The sequence below is a fragment of the Rana temporaria genome, chromosome 1 (assembly GCF_905171775.1).
Source record: "Rana temporaria chromosome 1, aRanTem1.1, whole genome shotgun sequence".
Taxonomy (NCBI): Eukaryota; Metazoa; Chordata; class Amphibia; order Anura; family Ranidae; genus Rana; species Rana temporaria.
In genome coordinates, this window is record NC_053489.1 from 178,782,817 (window position 1) to 178,808,074 (window position 25,258).

Here is a 25,258-nt window from a genome sequence, read left to right on the forward strand (position 1 = left end):
GGGGACCCCCAGGTCACCAGAACTAGTGTCCCAACTGGAAGATTTCCCCCCTCTATTACCCCACTGGGACAACCCAAAATTTTGAATTTTCTTTTCCTTTCAATGATAATGGTAAACAGCATAATTAGGGAAGGTAAATGTCAATCCTCCCAAGACCAGCAAATGACTGATGTATGACAGTTGAATGTGGGAGTATTCAGGAGCTGGCGTTATGTTTTTGCTTTGTCAGTGTCCAAAACAACTGTAGATGGCAGTATAAGCTAAATGTCAGACTATCCTACAGTTGTGTCCCCCTCAATGGATGACAAAGAAATGCATATAAAAAAGGCATTTCCAAGCAAAAATCTGTCAAAAACGAGAACATGTTGGGGTGGGGGGCTATGAGGAGATGAGAGAGGACCTCAATTGGCCATTAAATTTGGGTGTGGAATGTCATCGCATGTATATGGCACAGGTTATAAAATGTGCACTAGGCCAGCTCTGAGATACTATAGAAACACATTAAAACCCAATTGTACAAGAAAGACAACTCAGTCATAAAAGTCTATAGTAGAACAAACTTTTATTTACCTGAAACCATGATGTCTGTATGATGCTCATGTCAGCAACAACTGAATTTATTTACAATTGCCTAAAGGCCAAACATGCGTTTGCAGTAACTGACATTGTTTTCTTGTAACAGAAGCATCACAATAAGTCGTATTGCACCAAAATGTTATCTGCTTTATAATTTAATAAGTTACATTATTACAGTGCAAAAATGATATTTGCACACTTAAAGTTTAAAAAAAAAACTAAAACTTATGAAATGGCGATTTGGAGATTTACATTTTAAACATTCAACATCTGTACCTTTTGATTGAGTTTATAAATAGAACAAGTGCATATTGTACATAGCTGTTTATAAAGGAAATGATACAATACAGACATTTGGCTACTTACAACTGAAAGCATGCACTACAATGATATTGTACATGAATCAATGACATCTTACATGGCGAAACACAAACGTGGCTGCTCAAGATTTCTTCTTTATCCATTTGATGTTAGAGGGTCCAAATACCTCATAGGACTCTGGGTGCCCCTCTAACAGCAAAAAGATTAATATGCATTCAATTATATGTTGCATCTTCACTGTGCACTGAATAATTCAAATTCACAGAATCTTCTAATTCTGCTGCTGTGTATTTTTTTTCAGTTTAGCAAATTTTCAAAGCCCAATAGACATGCCTTTTCCTGTACCCATTAACTGCCTCTAAACACACACATGCACGCAACAAAGCAATCTTACATCTCTGCACAATTGTTTAAGGAGGGGATTACTCCAGTTGTTCTGAAAAGGAAAAAAAAAAGAAATTGCATATCAGCTTTTAGAAGGCTGTAGAATGACAGGGTTTCAATTGTACAACAGAAAATCATATTGCTGAGCTTAGAGGCCTATGATCTAAAAGCGATATTTGACATTTTAAAGCCAATCTGTAACCTTTTCTATATTGCATTAAAAAGGGAAGTATAGTATGTAATTTTATATAATGCATCAAAACTGCCATGAATGTTTTCTTACATGGGTTTACTACAGTAAGTAAAGTGGATACTTCCCCTTAAAGAGGTTGTAAAGGTACAATTTTTCCCCCCTAAATAGCTTCCTTTACCTTAGTGCAGTCCTCCTTCACTTACCTCATCCTTCCATTTTGCTTTTAAATGTCCTTATTTCTTCTGAGAAACCCTCACTTCCTGTTCTTCTGTCTGTAACTCCACACAGTAATGCAAGGCTTTCTCCCTGGTGTGGAGTGTCGTGCTCGCCCCTTTTCCTTGGACTACAGGAGAGTCAGAATGCCCACTAACACACAGCTCCTTTCTCTATCTGCAACGTACAGAGCGTCCTGACTCTACTGTAGTCCAACGGAGGGGACGAGCACGACACTCCACACCAGGGAGAAAGCCTCACATTACTGTGTTGAGTCAGACAGAAGAACAGGAAGTGAGGATTTCTCAGAAGAAATAAGGACATTTAAAAGCAAAATCGAAGGATGAGGTAAGTGAAGGAGGACTGCACTAGTGTAAAGGAAGCTATTTAGGGAAAAAAATTGTACCTTTACAACCCCTTTAAGGAGGAAAATATGATTACATTTGTAGGAGTAATTTGGGTGCACACTACCATCTACTAATCCTTGACCTACCTGTAGTATGCAAGATAATATGAAGAGGAAGGAGCCTTCATCGTTACAGTAGAAATATCTACATTTTGATAAACTTGACAGCTATGGGAATAATATACCGTCACTTTAGGTTTGTTTTTAGCAAACAAATGTAATGGTAAAATGAAAAAGGCCAATTATGACAAAATATAAGTAAAGTTTCAAATTGCGTCTTTGGTAGACACCCAGATAGAAGTGTTTTATTAGAGAACTTCAGGCTAGAGGAGTGTGTCTAAGATATGTACAGAAGAGCAGATAAAAAATCTGCCAAAAACATAATACATTTTTTGGCAAAGGCCCAAATGCTTTCCTCAAGTTTTGGCTGCAGTTTTGCACGTCATTGAAAGAAACCTACGAGGAGTCTTTGGACACAAGACCATGCAGGCACACTTGGATAAGTAATTTACAGGGTGCTTTTAAAAAAACAGGATTGCTGAACTACAGCCAGATAGACCAGAAAATAAAAATTATCATATACTGCCCTGCACCCTTTTCCACCTTAGCCTGTAACCTGAATTTCTCTTTAAACATATGCAGAAAAGGGTTCTCCATGAATGTGCTCTCTTAAGATGGTATTAGGATGCAACAGTAATGTACACAAAGACAACATATACCAGAACTCCAGGTTTCCTTTCACAGTAAATAGTTCATTTGGGCCAGCTTGGCAGATTTATCTAGTGGCTGCTTTAATATATTGTAGTAGGTTTTCCACACACAGTAAAATCTGGGTTGTCTTCCTGCACTGCTACAATGCTCTGCTGTTGGAAAGAGTGTCACTTATGGTATTAGAACTTTTCGGGAACAACCTTCTTTAATGAATGGAAGATTGACCGAGGTAAATGTGGTGATGTCATCTGTCTGCTTCAATACCTCAGCCAAAGAAAGCTTTGTTCTATTGATGAAAATAAAGTGTTTCCTAAATGGCAGAGATGCCATACAGACCCTCTTTCTGCCCAACAGCAGAGGGGAAGTTGCTTGTATCAGTACAGGAAGACCACGTCACTTACAGTATGTAGCAAAGATACAGAATCCCCAGCAGCCAGACCACTCTGCCATGTAAATAATTTGTTTGAGCAAAGCTGGCCGAAAAAAAAACAATTTAAAAAGGAAAAGGAAACCTGGAGTTGTGGTTCAGCTCCTGTTGTTCTTGTAAATATGGAATGTTATGACATTATGCTATTATAGATGGCATAGATTTAACTCTCCAGCGAGTCCAAAAAATACTATATAGTGTATATTGAAAAAAGTTAAATATACCCCTAAAATTCTATTCTAGTATTTCTTCTAACACAATGATTTTCTTGATTTAAAAACGTAACAGTAATGTTGTGTAATCATAAATATACACCACCACCAAGGTTAATAGCATTCAGGTGCACAGTGAATTTCAAAATGGCAAACATTTTCATTAGTCAATGTGTAGGTGAAAAAGTGTGTTAATTTTCCCAGTTTGAACAGTAGAGGTGTGCGATGTTAAGAATGAAAATAAGTGCATGGGTAATTTATCACACATTGTTATGGCATTTGTCCAGATTATTAGCAAGTGGTAGGTTCTCAGGATCTCTTTGATATGATCACAGGTGAGACATGGTGACCTTAGTCATACAGGAATCGGATGTATACAAGTTGGAGGCATTTCACATATTTATTTAATTCACAACAGAAAAAATTACAGATGAAATTGGTTGTGGACAAAAGCTTTTTTTTTCTCTTCCTTAGATTGTTTAAAAACACCAACTTCAGCATTGCAAGCCAAACTAGATTTAATACAAAATATGTATTTTATCCGCTATCCGCTCAAAAGCCAGTGAAGCACATTGTGATTATTTTCCAATTAGTACAGCATAAAGCTGGATTTACTGAAAATCATGCAACTTGGATTATAACCTACATTCGATAAGCAGAACTTCTGGCGTCAAGCCATTAATTAAAATTCCCGGATAAGCTATGAAGTTGGATAATATGGGTAACATTACTATCCTGCTAAAAAGTGATATACTGGTAAATAATGCTGATCATGATGGAGGTTGTGTATAGAAACGATTAAGCTCTGGACTGACTAGTTACATATAAGGGTCGATCGATAATCAGTGGCCGATATTCACTTTTTTTTTTAAGAATCGGTATTGGTAACAAACTTACTGATATTACTTCAAATGGTTGTACCGGGGTGATAACTGAAGCTGCAGGAATCACCCGGGTCCATTCTTTATAGTGGACGGTCAGCTTTCTTGTAATAACAACCGATGCAGCCAAGCATTCGGCTCACCGGGAGGCCCGAGCAACCAGCCAGCACATCCGCCAGCTGGCCAGAGACCTGAACAAAGCCGATTTGTTTTGGGTCTTGGATCTAGTAACTCAGAAGCAATGTCATGACATCACTTCCCCATAACTCTCACTCTAAAGGTGCCAGCTTTAAAAAATAAAAGTATTCGAAATGCCAAGATCAGCGTCTTTGAATACTTTAAGTGCAGTGAAGGAGTTTGGGGTCTTATAGACCCCAAATCCATCCATAAAGAGTACCTGTCGCTGCCCATTACTGTCACACGGGATATTTACATTCCCTGTGACAGCAATAAAAGTAATAAAATAAAGTAAAATGGACAGAATAAAAATAAAACGTTTAAAGCGGGGGTTCACCCTATAAAAAAAAAAAATAAAATAAAAATGTTTCCTTCTAGCATAAAATTCGGCATAGTAGCGCGAGCTACAGTATGCCTGTCTTAATTTTTTTATCCCCGTACTCACTGTTATATCGTACATAGAAGATTCCGACTGCCCACGGGGAATGGGCGTTCCAATCCAGACGGAAGGTGATTGACGGCTGGCTCTGGCGCGTCACGCTTCTCCGGAAATAGCCGAAATAGGCTTGGCTCTTCACGGCGCCTGCGCATAGTCTGTGCGCAGGCGCCGTGAAGAGCCGAGACCTACTCCGGCTGTCTTCGGAGAGCGTGACGTGCCAGCCGTCAATCACCCTCCCTCTTGAAAGGAACGCCCATTCCGCGCGGGCAGTCGGAATCTTCTATGTACGATATAACAGTGAGTACGGGGATAAAAAATTTAAGACAGGCATACTGTAGCTCGCGCTACTATGCCAAATTTTATGCTAAAAAGTTGTTCTGCAGGGTGAAACACCGCTTTAAATATACTACCTGTACCTCAAGCCACACCAGAGAGGCAGCAGGAGCTTAGGGAACGGAACAAGTGGTTGAGGAATTGTTGTAGGAAAAAGGGGTTCGGGTTCCTGGAGAACTGGGCTGACTTCCGAGTTGTTTACCAGGTCTTTAGTAAGGATGGGCTGCACCTTAATGGGGATAGTACAGCCCTATTGGGAAGAGAGATGTCAACAAAGTTGGAGGGGCTTTAAACTAGGTATTGGAGGGGGTGGAAGGGGGTCAGAGGAAGAAATAGCCGGCAGTGAGCATAGGACAGAGGGTAATAGTGGAGTCAGTAGTGATAATACAGCTGTAACTTCCAATCGTGGGGTGAATGCAAGGACAATATAAAAATAAAGCCAGAGAAAAACTAAGGGGAAGTTAATATGCACCCGTACAATGCTGAGAGGAGCATACACAAATGCTTGGAGCCTAGTTAAAATGGAGGAACTGGAGCTGCTTTTACATAAGGAGGTCTTAGACTTTGTGGGTATAACTGAAACTTGGTTTGACAGCTCACACAATTGGCTGGCAAATATCCAGGGTGATAGAAAGGAACGACATTGTGAATGGGACAAGGGAGAGGGGGTGGAATCCGTATGGGTAGAACTTCAGAGAAGAGGGAAATTAATAGTGGGGGGGATTGTTACTTCAGAGAAGAGGAAAATAGTGGGGGGTATGTTATAGGCCCCCAACCTGAAGGAGGAAAAGGGGGACCTATCACAGTTAGAAATTGCAGGGAAATTTCACCATAATGGGGGACTTAAATTATCCCGATATTGACTAGGCAAAGGGGACAGCTCACTCATTAAAAGGCCTGTCATTTCATGAATGTCTTACAGGACAACTTAATGTCTCAATTGGTGTATACCCTAACTAGAAAGAATGCTTTGCTAGATTTATTAATTACAAACAATCCTAGTCTGCTCTCAGATGTGTAAATACGGGACAACTTGGGATCTAGCGATCATAGGATGATCACATTTAATGTAAAATATAGAAAAAGGAGGCACAATGGTAGCACAAGAGCACTAAATTTCAAACAAGCCAGTTTTTTTTGAACTGCGGTCCTTACTACATGACATCAATTGGGTACCAAATCCTAGATACATTGAACACAACAAAAATGGGAATGCTTTAGGAGCATATTAAACAAAAAAGGTATCACAGTGCATTCCAATTGGCAATAAATATAGAAAAGCGAAGGTGAAACCTGGGTAACCAAACGTAATGTAAAAAGCCTCATTAAAAGAAAAAAAATGGCCTTTAAAACAATACAAACTAACATCATCACCAACAGCATTCCAACACTACAAGGAATGCAATAAGTAGTAAGAACGCAAACAGGGCAGCCAGAAAAAAAAAAAAAAAAGGGACTACGAGAAACATAGCAGAGGAGAGTAGAAAACTTTTTTTTTTTTAGATACATTAACAGCAAAAATGCAAAATCAGAGCACGCAATTTCAGATGACACAGAGAAGGCAACTGTATTAAATGCCTTCTAAGTCTTTACGATGGAAAAGGAGGGGTACCAACAGCACGGATCGTGTCAGTACTGTTAGCGACACATCACAGGGCATACCCTCATGGCTAACAGAGGCCAGAGTGAAGGAAAGGCTAGATAAACTTAATACAAAAAAATCTCCAGGACCAGATGGCTTGTTCCTAATCTTTGTGGACAGCATACTGACAGCATTGGTACCAGCTGATTGGAGAAAAGCCAATGTGGTACCAATATTCCAAAAAGGACAGAGACAAATCCCTGGAAACTACAGGCCAGCCAGCCCAACATCAATCGTTAGTACATTTTTGGATTTAATCCCTTATCCCCTCCAATAATTTACCGAGGAACAAAATATCAATAGTAATAATCAGGATGGGTTTACGAAAGATTGTTCCTGCCAGACCAATCTGCTAACATTCTACGAGGAAGTGAGCTGCCATCTAGGTAGGGGGAGGCCTGTGGATGTGGTGTACCTGGATCTTGCAAAGGCATTCAATACAGTCCCCCATAAATGCTTAATCTACAAGCTGAGGTCCGCAGGCGTGAACCATAAGGTCTGTTCTTGGGTAAACAAAAATTGGTTATAGGGGCGTGTCCAAAGGGTGGTGATAAAAAACATTTACTCAGGACTATTCTGGAGTGGCAAGTGACGTGCCCCAAGGTTCTGTCTTCGGACCAATTCGATTTAATTTATTCATAAATGATAGAGGATGAGATAAATAGTTAAAGTCATAAAACTATAATCCTGCCACTTTATAAAACTCTGGTTAGGCCACATCTGGAGTATTCTGTCCAGTTCTGGTCACTAGTCCTCAGAAGAGATGTGCTGGAACTGGAGAGAGTCCAAAGAAGGGCAACAACTAATAAGGGGACTGGAGGACCTCGATTACGAGGAACAACTGCAAAAACTAAATCTATTCTCGCTGGAGAAACGACACTTGAGAGGGGACATGACAGCGATTTTCAAATGCCTCAATGGCGATCCCAGCATAGGAAAAAAAAAACACTATTCAATCTGAAGGAGTGTAAGAGGACAGACACACAATGGGGGTCATTTACAAAAGGCAAATCCACTTTGCACTACAAGTGCTTTTGGAAGTGCAGTCACTGTAAATCTGAGGGGTAGATCTGAAATGAGGGGAAGCTCTGCTGATTTTATCATCCAATCACGTGCAAGCTAAAATGCTGTTTTTTATTTTCCTTGTATGTCCCCCTCTGCTCTAAATCGACTGCACTTCCAAGTGCACTTTAAGTGCACTTGTAGTGCAAAGTGGATTTGCCTTTCCTAAATGACCCCAATGAGATTGGAGAAGCAGTTTAACCTTAAACTGCGCAGGTTTTTTTTTACGGTCAGGACAAAAAGGATGTGGAACTCTCTTCCACAATTGGTGGTGGCTTCAGGGAGTATGGATATTTTTAAGAGACTCTTGGGTGTGCATCTTAAAGAGCACAACATACAGGGATATGTGAATTTTAGATACTGACACGTGCACCTACACAGGTTGAACTGGATGGACTATTGTCTTTCTTCAACCTTATCCAATATGTAACTACGGTATGTAATATCAGCACCTGATATCAGCCATCAACCTTAAAAGGCAGCCGTAAATATCTGTATTGGGCCTGAAACAACAATATCGGTCGACCCCTAGTTACATACACTCACAAAAATGCAGTGTGCTTGAATTAGAGCTGTACGATTAATCGTCAAGAATCGTTATCGCGATCTTTTTCCCGTTGCAATACTTGACACAGGGTTTTACATGTCTGACATGAAAATAATTTTCTCTCTGCACTTTGGTATGCAAAGAATTTCAAGTCTGGGCAGCCTGCCAAGTTTTAAAAAACATTCTTTATCAGTGGAAAGTTAAGTCTAAACATTGTATCACTTCAAAGGAATAAACTTCTGTATGTAAATTAGGGAACGTTTAACCACTTTACACACCAAACCTTTTTCTGACAGCTCTAAGTTAAAATCATTATTTTTTTTTGCTAGAAAATTACTTAGAACCCCTAAACATTATATATTTTTTTTAGTAGAGACCCTAGAGAATAAAATGGCAGTTGTTGCAATATTTTATGTTGCACTATATTTGCGCAGCAGTCTTTTTAAATGAAATTTTTTTGCAAAAAATTACTTTAATGAATTAAAAAAAAACTAGCCAGTAAATATAGCCCCTTTTTTTTTTTTTGTATAAATGTAAAAGATTTTACGCCGTGAGAATCGTGATCTTCATTCTAAGCAAAAAAATCGTGATTCTCATTTTGGCCAGAATCGTGCAGCTCTAGCTTGAATGGCATCAAAACACAATCACAGGGCTTTTACCTGACATAGGACTAGTACTTCATATTTAAGAAAGAGTTATACATCATAGTCAATTTGTGTTTGGGTCCACAATTACAAATGACAGTGTCAGAATAGACTATAATTTCCCCTAGCTTGTTTTTTTGTGATGAATATTTAATGTTAAATATTTGATTGCATTTAAAATGTCAGTGTCATGTGACACCATAATGCTACATACACAGGATAGATATTTCCCTTTATGTCTTATGAGATTAAGCCCTGGTTCACACCAGTGTGGCTTTGAAATCGTGCTACTTCAGCGAGATTTCAAAGCCGTCCAATCAGTGCAAATTGGATATCCGATTTCATTGCAGCTTGCAACTTCATTTACCAGAAGTCAATGCAAGTCGCAATGGGGGAAAAAAAAATTGCCAAAAAGTAGTGTAGGAACCTTTTTCACACGACTTGAGTTGCAACGATTTGAACGACTCTATTGCCGGCAATGGGATGCTACTTGTCATGCAATTTTGATCTGTTAAGTCTCACAAAAAAAATCGCAACTAGGGATAAACCAGGTCTTTGTAAACAGTTGCCAATATGGCAGTTTGACTCTTGTTGAAATATGTGAGATGGACTTCACCAAACATATCAGTGTTTGATAAATAGCTATATTTTCTGAAGATAGCTAAAAGAAAGCAATATGTTCAATCAGACCACTGCAATAAAAACTGGTGAAAGGAAAAGCATCTCTGCTGCGTATAACTAGGCGTCAGTTTCAACATCTAAAGTCCAACAAGAAAACCACTCTTAAAAGTTTCCATACATGACAAAAAAAAAAAAAAATATACATAACTGCTCATTACATATTTAAGCCAACTTGGACTGGGAAGAAAAAAAAAAAAAGCAATACGGCTTATTTTTTTTCTTATGGAAGATGGACAGGCTGATATATAGACAACCACAGTAGAACATACACACGTATAAGAAACATGGCCATAAAGATATGGAACAGTAAGCTTATAAAATTTCAATCACCAACAAAAATAAAAGTAGTCCCTTCAAATTACCTTATTTTCCTTTATACACTGTGTTATAATTCTTAAAATACAGTGACTCATCACTAGCCCAGTTAGCAGCATTTAGGCAAAAAATGTATTGGTGAATATGGGTTTTCCTTCCTGTGCCTTATAAACATCGCTTTGCATAAGGGAACTACAAATCAAACCAGGATGTTATTACTGCTATTCCAGAGACTGCTGCTGCAAGCCAATGGCCTAATCTAGTGCACATTATTAGGATCACGACTTACATTTACCTTGGCCTTTATGACTGCGTATCTACAATAGTTTCCACCACACAGTTTAGTACTAATTTGATACCCAAATCCCTTTATGAAAGAATTAAAGGTTTGTCTCTAAGGAATCTTATCAACTTGTTTACTCTGTCTTTAAAGTTTAATGGAAACATTAAAGGGAGAAGTTTTAAAATAGGTCTCAAATTAAAATGCTATTTTTCTTACTTAAAATGGAGGTAAATTGGGTAAAATAGTATGAAAGATTGATGAAATGCAATGGAAAAAGTCATACAAGACTTTCCTGGCAGCTTCAATGTATCAGAATGTGCAGTTAAACACAGCTTGGTCACTAGGAATGCTTGCTTTTACTCTAACCATTTATGGACATAGTAGGCTTGAACCTCTTTCTAGCAAAAACGCTTTCACTTGCACTAATAAAGAAGGCAGCTAGCTGTACCAGCAGCTGTAACTAAATGCATTAGGAAACAGCGGTGCAGCTTAAAAGTTTACCAAAAACAATTCCAGATGGAGCAAAGAGAGCTAAAAAAAAACAGCACCTTTTGAAACTTAAGAAATTTTAAGTTAAGTTTTAAGAAACGGATACTCTTTTCTCAAGACTGAACATTACATTTCCTAAATTGTGAATTATTATCCCACAATTACCATGAGCAGTAAAATTGGGATATCTGCTTTTAGGACCATCTAATCTTGTGTTGCTCCTTACAACATAAATACATACATCTGAAAAAACACAACTTAAAGTCAAGTACATTTTAAAAAGAACAAGGTGCGAGTAAGGGTATTTTCACACTGAGACGCTTGGTGCGCTGGCGGTAAAGCACTGCTATTTTTAGTGGCGCTATACCGTCGTGTTTGCCACGATATTTCGGCCGCTAGCAGAGAGATTTTAACCACCGCTAGCGTCCAAAAAAGGGTTAAACCCGCCCACAAAATGCCGCTGCAGCGACGGTTTGCAAGCGGTATGGCCACTCTGCCCCATTGACTTCAATGGGCAGTGGCGCTATTGGAGCGGTATTTTCACCGCGCCTCAAAAATGCGTCTGGCATGAATTTTTTTTTACTGTCCTACCAGCACAACGCGCCAGTGTGAAAGCCCTTGGGCTTCTTTCACACTGGATAGAAAGAAGCAGCTCTTTCAGGGCACTTTGCTGTCACTATTTTTAGTGCAATAGCTCCTGCAAAGCGCCTCAATGTGAAAGCAACCTAAAGCTGAACTCCAGCCACAACTTCACCTAGCACACCTGTTCATTCTCTATAGACCAGAGCGATTTTTACATTTCTGCTATGGACCAGTTTTGTTTATTCAGCAATATCTTTGTGATTACTAAAGACAACATGGTATTACATACAATTGTTTACAGACAAACAAGGCTCTATTTTAATGATATTGTGTAGACATTAAAAATGCAGCAAAACTAAATAAAACACTTTTTTGTGAGAAGTGTTCATTTAAAAAAAAAAAAAAAAGTGTTACTGCAGAGAAAAAGTGTGCAATTTATTCTGTCCTGTTTAAAATTACGCAAAAATTAGGATTCCGATAGGAAGCATTGCAAAATGATGTACATTTTTTTTTAATTGTGTGCACTTTTAAATGGGACAGGTGTAAAAACAAATTTTTTTTGTTAAAACATTAATGGCAATAAAATAGAAAAAATAAAATAAAATAAAAAAATCGGCAGAAAAATTATTAAATGTAGAAGGAAAATAAAGATCTTGAAGTAAACAAAGGGTTAAAGGATAAGTTAACACTTAGGGCCCTTTCACACGGGGTGGATCAGTAATGATCCGCCCCGTGAACCTCCGCTTGCTCAGCGGGGATCGCTCCGTTGATCCCCGCTGAGCCAGCGGATGACAGGGTGGTCCCCGCACACTGTGCAGGGACTGCCCTGTCTTTTCTCCGCTCTCCCCTATGGGGGAATCGGATGAACACGGACCGTCTGTCCATGTTCACCCGATCCGCAGACGGAAGGAAAAATAGGGTTTTCCTCCATCCTTGAAATCGGAGGAATGCGGAAGTGGGCGAGATCAGGTGTCAGCGGATGTTCATCCGCTGACACCCGCGATCTCATAGGGACCAATGTATGTCCCCTTTTCATACGTACACGGATGGATGAAAAAGCGGACATACGGTCCGCAGGTGTGAAAGGGGCCTTAGTTAAAAAATGTTGCATCCTTATTCCAGGGTGTAACATGTTACAGACTGTCCCCCCTCACCTCACATATCCCAGCTGTGGCAGCTAGCTGGGTTCTTCTCCCTCCCCGCTGTCATTTTTTTTTTTTTAACGTGACCGAGCAGGGCACTGATTGACAGGGCTCTGTGCATGGAAAATTTTAATTTCCAGCAGCTTTTGCGGCCGTTGACTTATAATTTTCAATGAACTACCACAGCGCTGTGGAGCGCCGAGGTAGTTCATTCATGCTTCCTGTCAGATTACGGGATGTACGGGCAAGCAGATGCACCAGCGATCAGCAGATCTGCCAGTGTAATGCGTTACAGGCTATAAAATAAATGACAATTCTTTTACCTGCAAAAGAGGTGCATTTATTATGTTCACTTTGTTACTTGTCAGGTTGCTTTAACTGACATATTTTGCAGATCGAAGTTCATCCCTATGATCTGCAGACAAATTAACAAAATGATACAAAAGCAGCATTGTTACTTTGTATCTTTCTATATCTGGAGCAGTGTTTATAAACACAGATTTAGACTATTTGATTATTCAGAACTGACAATTGAGAGATAGATAGAGAATATATATATATTATATAAGAGAATATATATATATATTATATAATATATATATAATGCGGGGGGGGTCCCAACAGCAGGGCAGGAACTCTGCACTTGGTACACAAGTCCTGTATAAAATGGTGTTTTTTGGGCATGCCCAAAGTTTGGAACTAGTTAAAGACAGAATAGTGAAAAATTAGAATTTCCCTCGAGTCATTTTGATATTAATGCTGGTTTCATAGCAAATATTTGGTGTACGGATATTAACAGTGTTTGTCAGTGTTATTTTCTTGCACTGGGTAATTCTACTATATGGTATCTTAACCACTTGAACATAAAGCCCTTATCTGACACTTCTAACATGCATGTAAAAATCATTTTTTTCCCCCCATGAAAAATACTTTGAACCAACAAAATTTTTTTTTTTTTTGTTGGTGGGTGGATGTTACAATTTTTTCTGGCACACAGTATTTGCACAACATTTTGTTTTAGGGGGAAAAAATACACTTTATATGTTAATGCTCAAAAGCACACTATAATACCCAAATGTTTGATAAAATATAAAAAGATGATGCTACTTCAGGTAAATGGATACCAAACATGTCATTGCGCACACCCATGGAACAGCGGTTGTAAGCCCTGATGGTTTTTCACCTTATTGCATTCTATGGTGTTGGAACCCCCGAGCCCCCATTTTACTTACCTGACCCAGGTCTTCCTCTGGCCAGGAACGAGCACACCAGGACTAGCTGGTGTCTCGTGTCCTGATTGGATAGACTGATAGCAGCACAGCCATTGCCGCAGAGTCCTGCATTCTGTGTGACACAGATGCAGGACTCGAGAGTGCGCCTGCATGGGTGTCCACCATGGAGAGTGTTTCTCCAACGTGGACACACGATCCAGGGAGGAGTCACCAGCGTCGCTGAGGGACCCGAGAAGGAACCGGGGCCACTCTGCAAAAACAAACTGGACAGTGGAGGTAAATATGATTTTTTTTTTTTCACGTTTTTTTTTTTGCGATCACTGTTTACAAACTGATGGACAGACATGTGCGTTCACCTTTGCACACCAGCACGGGGAGCCATCATCCAGGTCTAACCACATAAAGTCCCATGACTGGCATGTCACCTGGCAGCAAATGGTTAAATCCTTAATATTTAAAAAAATTCCATTGTTTCTTTGCCGACTCGCTTCTCAGTTGTGTAGCTAGGACAGGAAGTTTGTAGAGATTCTACAGCAAGGGTACACATAATTAAAAGAAGCTTGGAGGTTATTTAAAAAAAAAAACAAAAAAAAACCATACTCACTTTGTTGCAGCTGTCCTACATCGTCTCCAGGACTGAGAACTAAGGGATCACATGACTGCTGTTTGTTTAGTTCTCAATCTTAGAGCAGAGAGTATTGACGGTCACCAAGCAGGAGAGGGGGTGGCGCAGAGCCGGAGCCCGCTGTCAAATAGGCAAATAGGTGAACCCCAAAAATAAGGTTGGGATCCTTTCAGAGACTGGATCGGCCCTGTGACATCAGCCGACAGGGATCTTTAGGAGTAAAGTTCACTCCTGTGACCAAGAATAGATGTATATCCCCCAAAAAAAAAAAAAGCTTTGGCCATACTTTACTTTCGATGTATGGAAGGTGGTAAAGGTTTTGAACCTTGAGTTTGGTTTTTGTCGTCGTAGTAGTATGTGACCCCTCTAACATTTCTTCTCTGGCAACAGAATGTGGTAGAAGTCCAATAGCTAAAAAAAAAAAAAAAAAAAAACACACACACACACCACACCCACAACACTCAACCCAAAAAGTGAATACAATTGCTGTGGTTATAATTTAAGGGCCCATTCATACCTACCATGTTCATTGCATAAAAGCAGCCCATTCATTTTTTTTATGAGATTGCCAATTAAAGGCAAAATTTACCAGCTTGCTTTTTTTTTTTTTATACACTTAAGGACCACCCAACGCCGATAAACGTTGGCAGAATGGCACAAGCACGTACAGGTATGTTGCCCTTTAAGTGTCCAGCCGTGGATCGCGCTCCGCCGGTGTCATGCGATCGGGTCACAGGAGCTGAAGAACGGTTCTTCTCTGTAGCTTGTCACTGATCATCTGTTCCCTGTCATAGTGATGTCACAAGTCCAGCCACGCCCCCCCCCTACAGTAAGAAACAAATCTGGGCACACTTAACCTCTTTAGTGCCCACTAGTGGTTAACCCCTTCACTGCCATTTTCACAGTAAATCGGTGCATTTTTATAGGACTTTGATGTGAAAATGACAATGGACCTAAAAACGTGTCAAAAGTGTCCGCCATAATGTCGCAGTCACAGGAAGAAGAAGAAAAAAAAATAAAAAAAAAATCGCCGCCATTACTAGTTAGAAAAAAAAAAAAAAATAATAATTTTTTTTAATTAAAATGCCATAAAACTATCCCCTATTTTATAAACGTTATAACTTTTGCGCAAACCAAACGTTTATTGCGCTTTTTTTAACCAAAAATATCTAGAAGAATATGTATCGGCCTAAACTGAGGGGAATTATATATATATATATATATATATATATATATATATATTTTTTTTTTATATATTTATATATTTTTTGGGGATATTTATTATAAAAAAAAGGAAAAAAATATTGAATTTTTTTCAAAATGGTCGCTCTATTTTTGTTTATAGCGCAAAAAATAAAAACCACAGAGGTGATCAAATACCACCAAAAGAAAGCGCTATTTGTGGGGGGGGGGGGGAGGACGCCAATGTTGTTTGGGAGCCACGTCGCGCGACCGCGCAATTGTCAGTTAAAGCGACGCAGTGCCGAATCGCAAAAAGGGGCCAGGTCCTTTACCTGCATAATGGTACGAGTCTTAAGTGGTTAAATAGCACCAGAGAGTGTCATTAAGTGCAGTAACCACCATAAATATTCTTACAAAAAGCCCATGTGCACATCTTTGTGACTAGGGAAAAACACAGATCAGTCTTCCTGCATAGCAGAAAAAGACAGGCTCTGTCAGAACGGCGATCTGCCTTTGTTTACACAGGCAGATCCCCCATTTTGTCACTGCGGAGAACCATCGCAGGTGGCCGGCATACAGAGTCTGCCGGACCCAATGATTGGCTCCCTGCTGGCCAATGGGAGTGCATTCACCCACTAAAAGCAAGTTCAATCTACAGCAATTTGCAGGAACAAGCCACCTTGATGCAGTATAATGATTGCAGCAGGTCGGGAAGCATTTAAAGAAACTCTGGGCAAAACAAAATACATATATGATGCAGTCTATCAATACTCTTAACATCCTGTTGATCCTGCCAGTAAATCTCAATAAGCCGCAGCTCTAGGTGGCTTATGGACGCATAAGAGTAGCGGCTTGGGAGAAAGCACACAGTGGTGCCCCCAGGGCAAGTGGTTTTCTCTGGGGAACGAGCCAAGAGCACCTGAAAATAAAAAGGATCGGAGCTGCTCTGTGCAAAATCATTGCACAGAGCAGCTAAGAACGTTTGTTGTTTTATTTTAAGCTTTAATACCACTTTAACAAGGCAAAATGGGAGATATTTGCACAACATTAGAATTTAGGTTTACATACACTTTAGGGTCATAGGGCCAAAATAAAGATCAGCTCCATTCAGCACTCTTTACATCCAGAAGTTCAGTCCTTTTATTGCAGTTTAGTTTTTGGGAGTTTTGAGAGCTAAATGGAAGAGATTTACACAAAATTTGTGACTTGTGTATACTCCTCCTTAACCAAATAAATTATTTTAAATGATAGATAATCAAAAGGAGTGTCTGAACACCCACCATGTAAAAGTATGTGGTGCAAAAAGAGTTGGAAACAAGGTTTAAAGTCGGTAGCTGACTTAGCCTACCAGACTTTACGTACAACTGAAATAACTTTTGGGAGGACCGACTACTGTATTTAAAAGGCATAATTATCCTGAAATTCAAGTTGCCATAAAAAGGATAACTTCAGTACACACAATCATCAACAAATCTGGACTCCAAGCAGCAGCATTAAAATGGGTTGCGAACTGCTTAAACACTTAGCATGAACTACAATGTAGCAGATTAAAAAGCACCGTCTGGGAGCCCATTGATCAGACAGATGTAGGATCGTGATTGGAAGTTTTGACTACTCAGATATTTCCATAAACATACAACGTTTCATGTATTGTGTGAAGATTTTCAACTTCTTTAGAAAATCAGCACAATTATCCGCAGCACATTCTGGTGTTCTATTAAAGTTGAATACATATTTTGCAGAACCATTGTGTAGAAGCACAATTTTTTTTTATTTATTTTTTTATATTCTTGGTTTAGCGACGAGGCTTTGATTATTGATATAAGGGAACAAAGCATGTAGGGGTTAGTAATTTGTGAATAGAAAATGACCTCCCCATGGTTGCCATGGACAAGATAATGGTTTTATTGGATCCAACTCCATTAGGTAAAACATGTTTCCCAAGTTGGGGCAGTTTTTTTTTTTTTTAAGGCTTGGTGCCCATAGCCCATATGCTGCCCATAGCCATCAATTACATTCCTACTGTCATTGTGCAGTTAAAGTGGATGTAAACTCTCCATATACCCAGTGAAGTGAACAGCCTCAGATGATACACAGGAATGAACCAAATCTCCCTACATCGGTTTTACATCCATATCTGCCGTCTTCACATTTATATACCGTTTAGAAAGTTCAGATGTGTTAGATTTTTCTCTTCCTGTTTAACACAGAGTGTGATGTCTGGGCATACAGCCAAGATAGCCAACATTTCTGATTGGAGGAAAGGCGCACACCCCCTCTCATCATAGGCAGAGACTCTCAGACATGTTTTGTAATAGGACCTGCTTCCTGCTAATCTATTGCAGCAACCTCCCCATACTGAAGATTCAGGCTGTTTGTCTAAAAATTGTCAGAGAATTTGTCAGGAGTTATCAGGCTGATAACAGAGGAACGGTTCAGGAGAGAGCTATGGGACTTAGCTCATTGAAGAGAGATGACAAAATACTGCAGATTTATGTGCACAGCTCAAAATTTCATGAATCGGGTTAACATCCACATTAAGGGTTTGGAAATTAAACAGACTTTCCAAGAAACCTTCACACATCTGCCTTAGTGTTTCTTACAGATGTACAATACCTTTAACCAGGAAAGAATATGCATGTGTGTCAAAGCAAGGGCTACAAAGTACAAGTTGTTGTACATTACAAGCCATTTAAATACACACACACACACACCATATTCCAAGCACTATAGCCAGAGTGTCAGACATGCATATGATTGAATCAGGGAAAAATACCTGAGCTGCTGTCACAAAAACACTGGGGAGTAGTGATGAACCACATAGAAAGTCTGGGTGGTGTCCAAAGCCAACAATATAAATGGTCAGAATATAATGACCGCCCAATTATTGCGATTACAACACAAACATTTTTGTGTTGTAATCACAATAATCAGTGTGGTCATGTTGGGTATCATTTCACTCGGCGTAACATTATCTTTCACAATGTATAAAAAAAATTGGGCCAAATTTATTGCGGTCTTATTTTTTAATAAAAAAAAAAGTGCGCTTGTAAGACCGCTGCGCAAATATGGTGTGACAAAAAGTATTGCAATGATCGCCATTTTATCCTCTAGGGTTTTAAGTAATTTTACTAGCAAAGAAAACCATTTGTCTTGTAAACACTAAAGTTCACCTTTCTAACCATCTGAAATGAAACACTGATGCAGAATTAAAACTTTTGAATAGAAATTTTCCTGCAGCCTTGTTCAGGCTCTTGAGGCATTCACTGTGTACCATAAAAATGTAGATTTAGGCTTGCTGCTAAAGTGGAATAGTGTATGTAGCGCTACCCCCGAAGGAGCCACTGGTTTGTTTTGGGATCGGCGTATTGAGTTACCTTAGTGTTGTCTAGGGGTGCAAATGGAGAACAGAGTATTGAGCGAATGTCCAGACAGTAAATAAAGGGTTTTCCAATGCTTTATTTCTAGGCCAACACGGCCAGCATCAAATAGGAAGAAAAGGTTGATGAAGAAAGGGAGAACCTTGCAGCATCAGGCCTGGATATGAACCGAGCAATCCTGCTCTCAGTAGTACCGAATTGCAGTTCGTCACCACTCTAGCCAGAGTGGGTGAAGTGCCCCCGGACAGACTTCTGCCACAAGCCTGGCAGCCGAAGTGTCACTTTAGATTGCTGGGAGGAACAGATCTCTCACAGACCCGGCTCTAGGGCCTCTGCCACAGGCCTATTACTTTGGATGAGCTAAATGGACAAATTGAGCGAATCCTCCAAGTAGATTTACACATAAGTCAAACAGGGTCACCAATTGACAGCTGTAACATACCTGTCAATACCTTGGTGTCCAGATCCCCGATGGTTCGTTACAGTCTCCTGGATCACCCGCTTCTGTGTTCTCCCTGAGCCGATCCCCCACCGTACAGCCCTCAGCTTAGGATCTTCCTAGAAAAGTTGGGGACCCAGTATGTCACTGGGGCTCTCTTCTCCATCAGAATGGAGCTTCGCATAGCATACAACTCCGGCCAGGTGGGCCACGCCAGCGGGGTCCATGGATGCGCGCACCCTAAAGGTGGATGCCGCACCTGGAACCGGGACCCCGCGAAGACCCAATAAAGATGGCGTCTGCCACAGATATACCCCTCCCCAGCATGCTCCGCAAGGGAAAACTCCTCTAATTGGCTGCTGGGGAGAGTCGCTCTGCCAGAACCCCTCTAGCGCCACCTGTCGCCCAGAGGTGGAAACACCTCTGGAGCGCAGGCTGACCTACAGGACATTTCTGGAATGACAGCAGCCCAAATTTGACAAATTGTGAATTGGAGCAAAATAACTCTCCCATTCCCCACTAACTTTAGCATAGTGCCCATACTGGAAGTAAGGGGGCGCTACATGTATTTAAGCAGTCAAGCTGCAGTCATCCAAAACATAAGCATTACTGGAAACAACTGATTTTCTGGGTTACAGAGCGCAAACTATTGTTCCATGTGTTTAGCCATTTCAGGTCAAGAAACACGCGTTTTGCAATGTGTAGGTTACATCTTCCCTTACTATAGGAGCTTCTTTGGAATTAATCACTGTCGGATGGAAGAATGGCTGCAGCTGAAGGACAGAGCACACAGGCACAGCATGTTGCATTGAATATCCTGGATGACACATACTTACTGGCAGTGCGGTGGGTATGGCTATGTGCATTTCAAAAGGGCTTTCTTATGCCTTGACAAATGACAGTCATGCCCACCACACCGCCCATGCAACGCTGTCCAGGAAATTTCCTGCAACACGCTATGCCTGCGTACAGAGCACTGGTCTATTCTTCAGCTGTAGACACTCTTCCATCGGATAGTGCTGCTATCCAGGACTACAAGTGTGAAAACAAAAAGTGACCTTCATGCTGGGCAGTGTCGAGAACAAGCCATTTTAATTTTGTGAGTTGCTAATTTTGCATTTGATTTTATTATTAAAGCTTTAAAAAAAAAAAAAAAAAAAAAAAAAGAAGGTTGTAAAGGTACATTTTTTTTCCTTTAGTGCAGACCTCCTTCACTTACCTCATCCTTCAATTTTGCTTTTAAATGTCCTTATTTCTTCTGAGAAATCCTCACTTCCTGTTCTTCTGTCTGTAACGCCACAGTGTAATGCAAGGCTTTCTCCCTGGTGTGGAGTGTCATGCTCGCTCCCTCCCTTTGACTACAGGAGAGTCAGAACGCATACCAACACAGCTCCTTTCTCCATCTGCAACGTAGAGATCGTCCCGACTCTCCTGTAGTCCAAGGGAGGGGGCGAGCATGACACTCCACACCAGGGAGAAAGCCTTGCATTACTGTGTATAGTTACAGACAGAAGAACAGGAAGTGAGGATTTCTCAGAAGAAATAAGGATATTTAAAAGCAAAATGGAAGGATGAGGCAAGTGAAGGAGGACTGCACTAAGGTAAAGGAAGCCATTTAAGGAAAAAAATACTTTTTACCTTTACAAACCCTTTAACTCTACGGAACTTTGTACATTTCCCCAAATAAAAGAATGCACACAATCTTGTGAAGAGCAGCAACAAAAGGCATCAAGAAGCATCCCATTACTCTTGACGATTTAAAACGCATTGTTTAAAGAGTTGTGGTTTACCACTTTTAGCCTGTAGGCCGCCATTTAATGTCCTTGGCTGTGAGTGGAAATATTTGAAAGATGCCTGCAGCTGCAGGCATCATTCAGATGTTTTTTTTTTGCCAGCAGGCGATTCCCTTCAAAGGGAAAGCCCTCATAGCGGCTTGATTGACGATCAGCAGGCAGAGAATAAAATTGCCAATGGCAGTGGTTTACCATAGAGGTTACCACAGACCAGATGGTCCCTGGCCATCTCTATGACCCTCGGAGGCTGGAAGTGACATGGTCGTTTTTTATTTTCTTTTTTGCCATCAGGCTTTCCAGCCTAGGAGGAGAGATGTGTGGACTTCTAGACCACAGATCTATATGTAAAGAGGACCTATCATACCCTATTCCAAGGAATGTTTACATTCCTTGTAATAGGAATAAAAAAAATAAAAAATAAAAAATGTAATAAAATTAAAAGTGTAAAAGCTAAAAAATGGTTTTTAAAATGCCCCCGTGCTCGCATGCAGAAGCGAACATATAAAATAGGTCGTGCACACATATGTAAACAGCGTTCAAACCACACGAGAGGTATCACCACAAACGTTGGCAAGAGATATATATATATATATATATAATCTCTCTCTCATTGTGAAAGATGTTCCACTGAGTAAATACCCAACATGTCGTGCGTTAAATTTACGCACACTTGTGGAATGGCGCCAAACTTCGGTATTTAGCGCACCGCCTATGGTGATTTTTAAATACCGAAGTTTGGCGCTATTCCACAAGTGTGCGTAAATTTAACGCACGACATGTTGGGTATTTACTCAGTGGAACATCTTTCACTATATATATATATATATATATTACACACACACACACACACACACACACACACACACACACACACACACACACACACACCTTCGTCCCCCCCCCCCCCCATCCAAAAAGAGTCACGTTTGAAAAATTCCTGTCCAAATACAATGTGACAGAAAATTGCAAAATTATTTATACATGTAGGAGAGGAATGCCAGAATTGGCCCTTATGAAAGTGGTTAATACACTTGCACATTAACTTTTTTTTACTGATGGATTTTGTGCTCATTAGTCAAATATTTTTAGTACCCTTAAAAATGTTTGTTTCATTTTCATTATTGGAATAAAAGTCTCATCTTCCTGTTAAACCAACAAACCATGTATTTTTTACAATCGTCATCCAAATCACAAGAACGCTCTTCCAAAAACAGCCACTGCAGCCTATAAAAGTAGACAGGTCTTTGGGAGATAAAAACACTCCTTCCATAGCCGCCAGTGTCAAGACTAAGACCCCTTTCACACTTGGCACTTTTCAGGCGTTTTAGCACTGTAAGGAGCCTCCCAACCCACCCCAGCGTGAAAGCCTGAGTGCTTTGCAGGATGGGAAAAAGTCCTGCAAGCAGCATCTTTGGGCCAATGCGGGAGTGGCTTATACACTGCTCCCAAAAATGCCCTGCCCATTGAAATGAATGGGCAGCGCCACAACTCGGGCAAGTTTGACAATTTCTTCCGTCGCTAGCGGGAGTTAAAAGCACCTTGCTGGCAGCTGAAAAGCACTGCTAAAGCTAGTGGCGCTTTACTACCAATGCCGGCACTGCCCCAGTGTGAAAGTACCCTAAAGACGGTATATTCTCCCAAAAGACAGTTATGCCCATACATTCTGAGCCTTGCCAAGTATTGTCCACAATGCATGAGAATACTGGACTGGTGATTGAAAACATTACTAAAATTCATTATCAGCTTGTAGCCATCTTGTTTAAATCAGCTTTTAATGTACAGTCACTAAAAGCTGTAAATTTGCACACCAACACGTCTGAAGAGCCATCTCACATTTAGGGTCATCTTGTTGAGGCCATTAAAGAGTCCTGTAGGACTACTGACCTGGTCCATATATAGTTACATTTTTTCACTTAATATAAGCATGCCATTTTTTTCTGAATGCAACAATGAACCAACATCTTAAAAAGCTTAGAGTGGAAAGCCAAGCCTTTTTCAACAAAGTCACAATAACAATGTCAACATACTGCTACAACATCAGAATTGACAAGTGCACCCATAGCACTCTAGAGTGAAACGGAATGGAGGAAGATTAGGAAGGTGGATCGACTCTTTAGCTACACTATATTGTTCAAAGTATTGGCCTGCGTTTACACATGCTCTTTAATGGCATCGCAGTCTTGGCCCAAAGGAATCAGTATTGATTTGGCACACCCTTTGCAGCTATAACAGCTTCAACTCTTCTGGGAAGGTTGTCCACAAGGTTTAGGAGTGTGTAACCATTCTTCCAGAAGCGCATTTGTGAGGTCAGGCATGGATGTTGGACAAGATGGCCTGGCTTGCAGTCTCGGCTCGAATACATCCCAAAGATGATTGGGTTGAGGTCAGGACTGTGCAGGCCAGTCAAGTTCCTCCACCCCAAACTCGCTCACCCATATCTTTATGGACCTTGCTTTGTGCACTGGTGCGCAGTCATGCATGGAACAGGAAGGAACAATCCCCAAACTGTTCCCACAAAGTTGGGAGCATGAAATTGTCCAAAATGCCTTGGTATGCGACACCTTAAGAGTTCCCTTCACTGGAACTCAAGGACCAAGCCCAACCCCTGCAAACAATCCTACACCATAGTCCCCTAGCTACAAATGATTTGGACCAGTGCACAAAGAAAGGTCCATAAAGACATGGATGAGCGAGTTTGGGGTGGTGGAACTTGATTGGCCTGCACAGAGTCCTGACCTCAACGTGACAGAACACCTTTGGGTACAAGGCCTTCTCGTCCAACATCAATGCCTAACCTCACAAATGCACTTCTGGAAGAATGGTCAAGCATTTCCATAGACACTTCTAAGCCTTGTGGACAGCCTTCCAAGAAGAGTTGAAGCTGTTTAAACCTGCAAAAGGGTGGGCCAACTCAATATTGAACCCTATGGACCAAGGCTGCAAGGCCATTAAAGTTCACGTGCATGTAAAGGCAGGTGTCTTAATACATTTGACAATAAAGTGTATACAACATAAGGCCCCATTCACACTGCACCAGTGCACACGCGTTCCGTGCATGTAACATTTATTCTTTTGCAACACACTGAGCTGCAGTGTGTTACCATGCTTTGTGGTGCCCTGCAGCACATGTCCAATGGCAAGGTGTGTTAGGGTGCCATTGAATATCACTGCATCACACCAACTCATGTTACAGAAGAGTTGTGTAAATGGGGCTTAAAATGAGCAACTCTAAATCGACCATCGAGGATGCAACTTCTATGTCAAATGATCAAGACATAAGAACATGAGTTATGCCTGATGACCATAAAAGGATTTACATTTTGAATCCTTTTGCCCCATGCAGAAGGAGAATTTCATATTTAAAGCAGAAAGAAACACATCGGTTTAACAGTTAAAAAATAAAAAAAACAACACTTTACATTTCCGGGAAATGCTGTCACAATGTCAAACATATGACTGTCAAAGCATCAAATGGCTGGAGTCATAACTGATCACATGTGCAGCACCAGTTGCAGATCAAACAGAGGTTAAACTGGCAGCTTCCTTGGCTGATAAGAAAAAAAAAAAAAAAGGGGGGGGGGTGTTGGCGCCACTTTAACTGCCTTTATGCACCCCCACAGTACAGCAAACTAGAACTGCTACATGCTCACTGATCTACTACCATTATCTTATTTGCAGACTTTTACTGTGGTGGGCAACACACTTGTCCTATTATCTACCTATAGCAAAATCTGTGTGATTTCTTCATTTCTGTGGGCAGATGAAGAGATCTTCCCATAGGAATCTCTCAATGCATTACTGGATCAGAACATTTCCTATCGACTTCCACACCGAGATGTGACAATCTAGTCACAATTTTGCAAGGTATATTTGCAAGCTTTCACGTGTTGCGGTTTGACCACACTGCGGGTGTAGCGCACAGTACTTGCAGGCTGGTTGAACTTCCC

General features: G+C 40.5%; 1 protein-coding gene across 2 annotated transcripts in view; it reads right to left on the reverse strand.

The window, feature by feature from the left end:
• Positions 1-545: 545 nt before the first annotated feature.
• Positions 546-25,258, reverse strand: part of ATP2A2 (ATPase sarcoplasmic/endoplasmic reticulum Ca2+ transporting 2) — an 85,100-nt gene continuing 60,387 nt past the window's right edge. For both annotated transcript variants that reach the window (XR_005748103.1, XM_040346772.1), the window contains exon 21: positions 546-1,333. Coding sequence is in view for 1 of the 2 variants with exons in the window: in XM_040346772.1 (XP_040202706.1) it covers positions 1,320-1,333 (14 nt within the window). In the remaining variant the exon portion in view is untranslated. The remainder of the gene's footprint in view (positions 1,334-25,258) is intronic.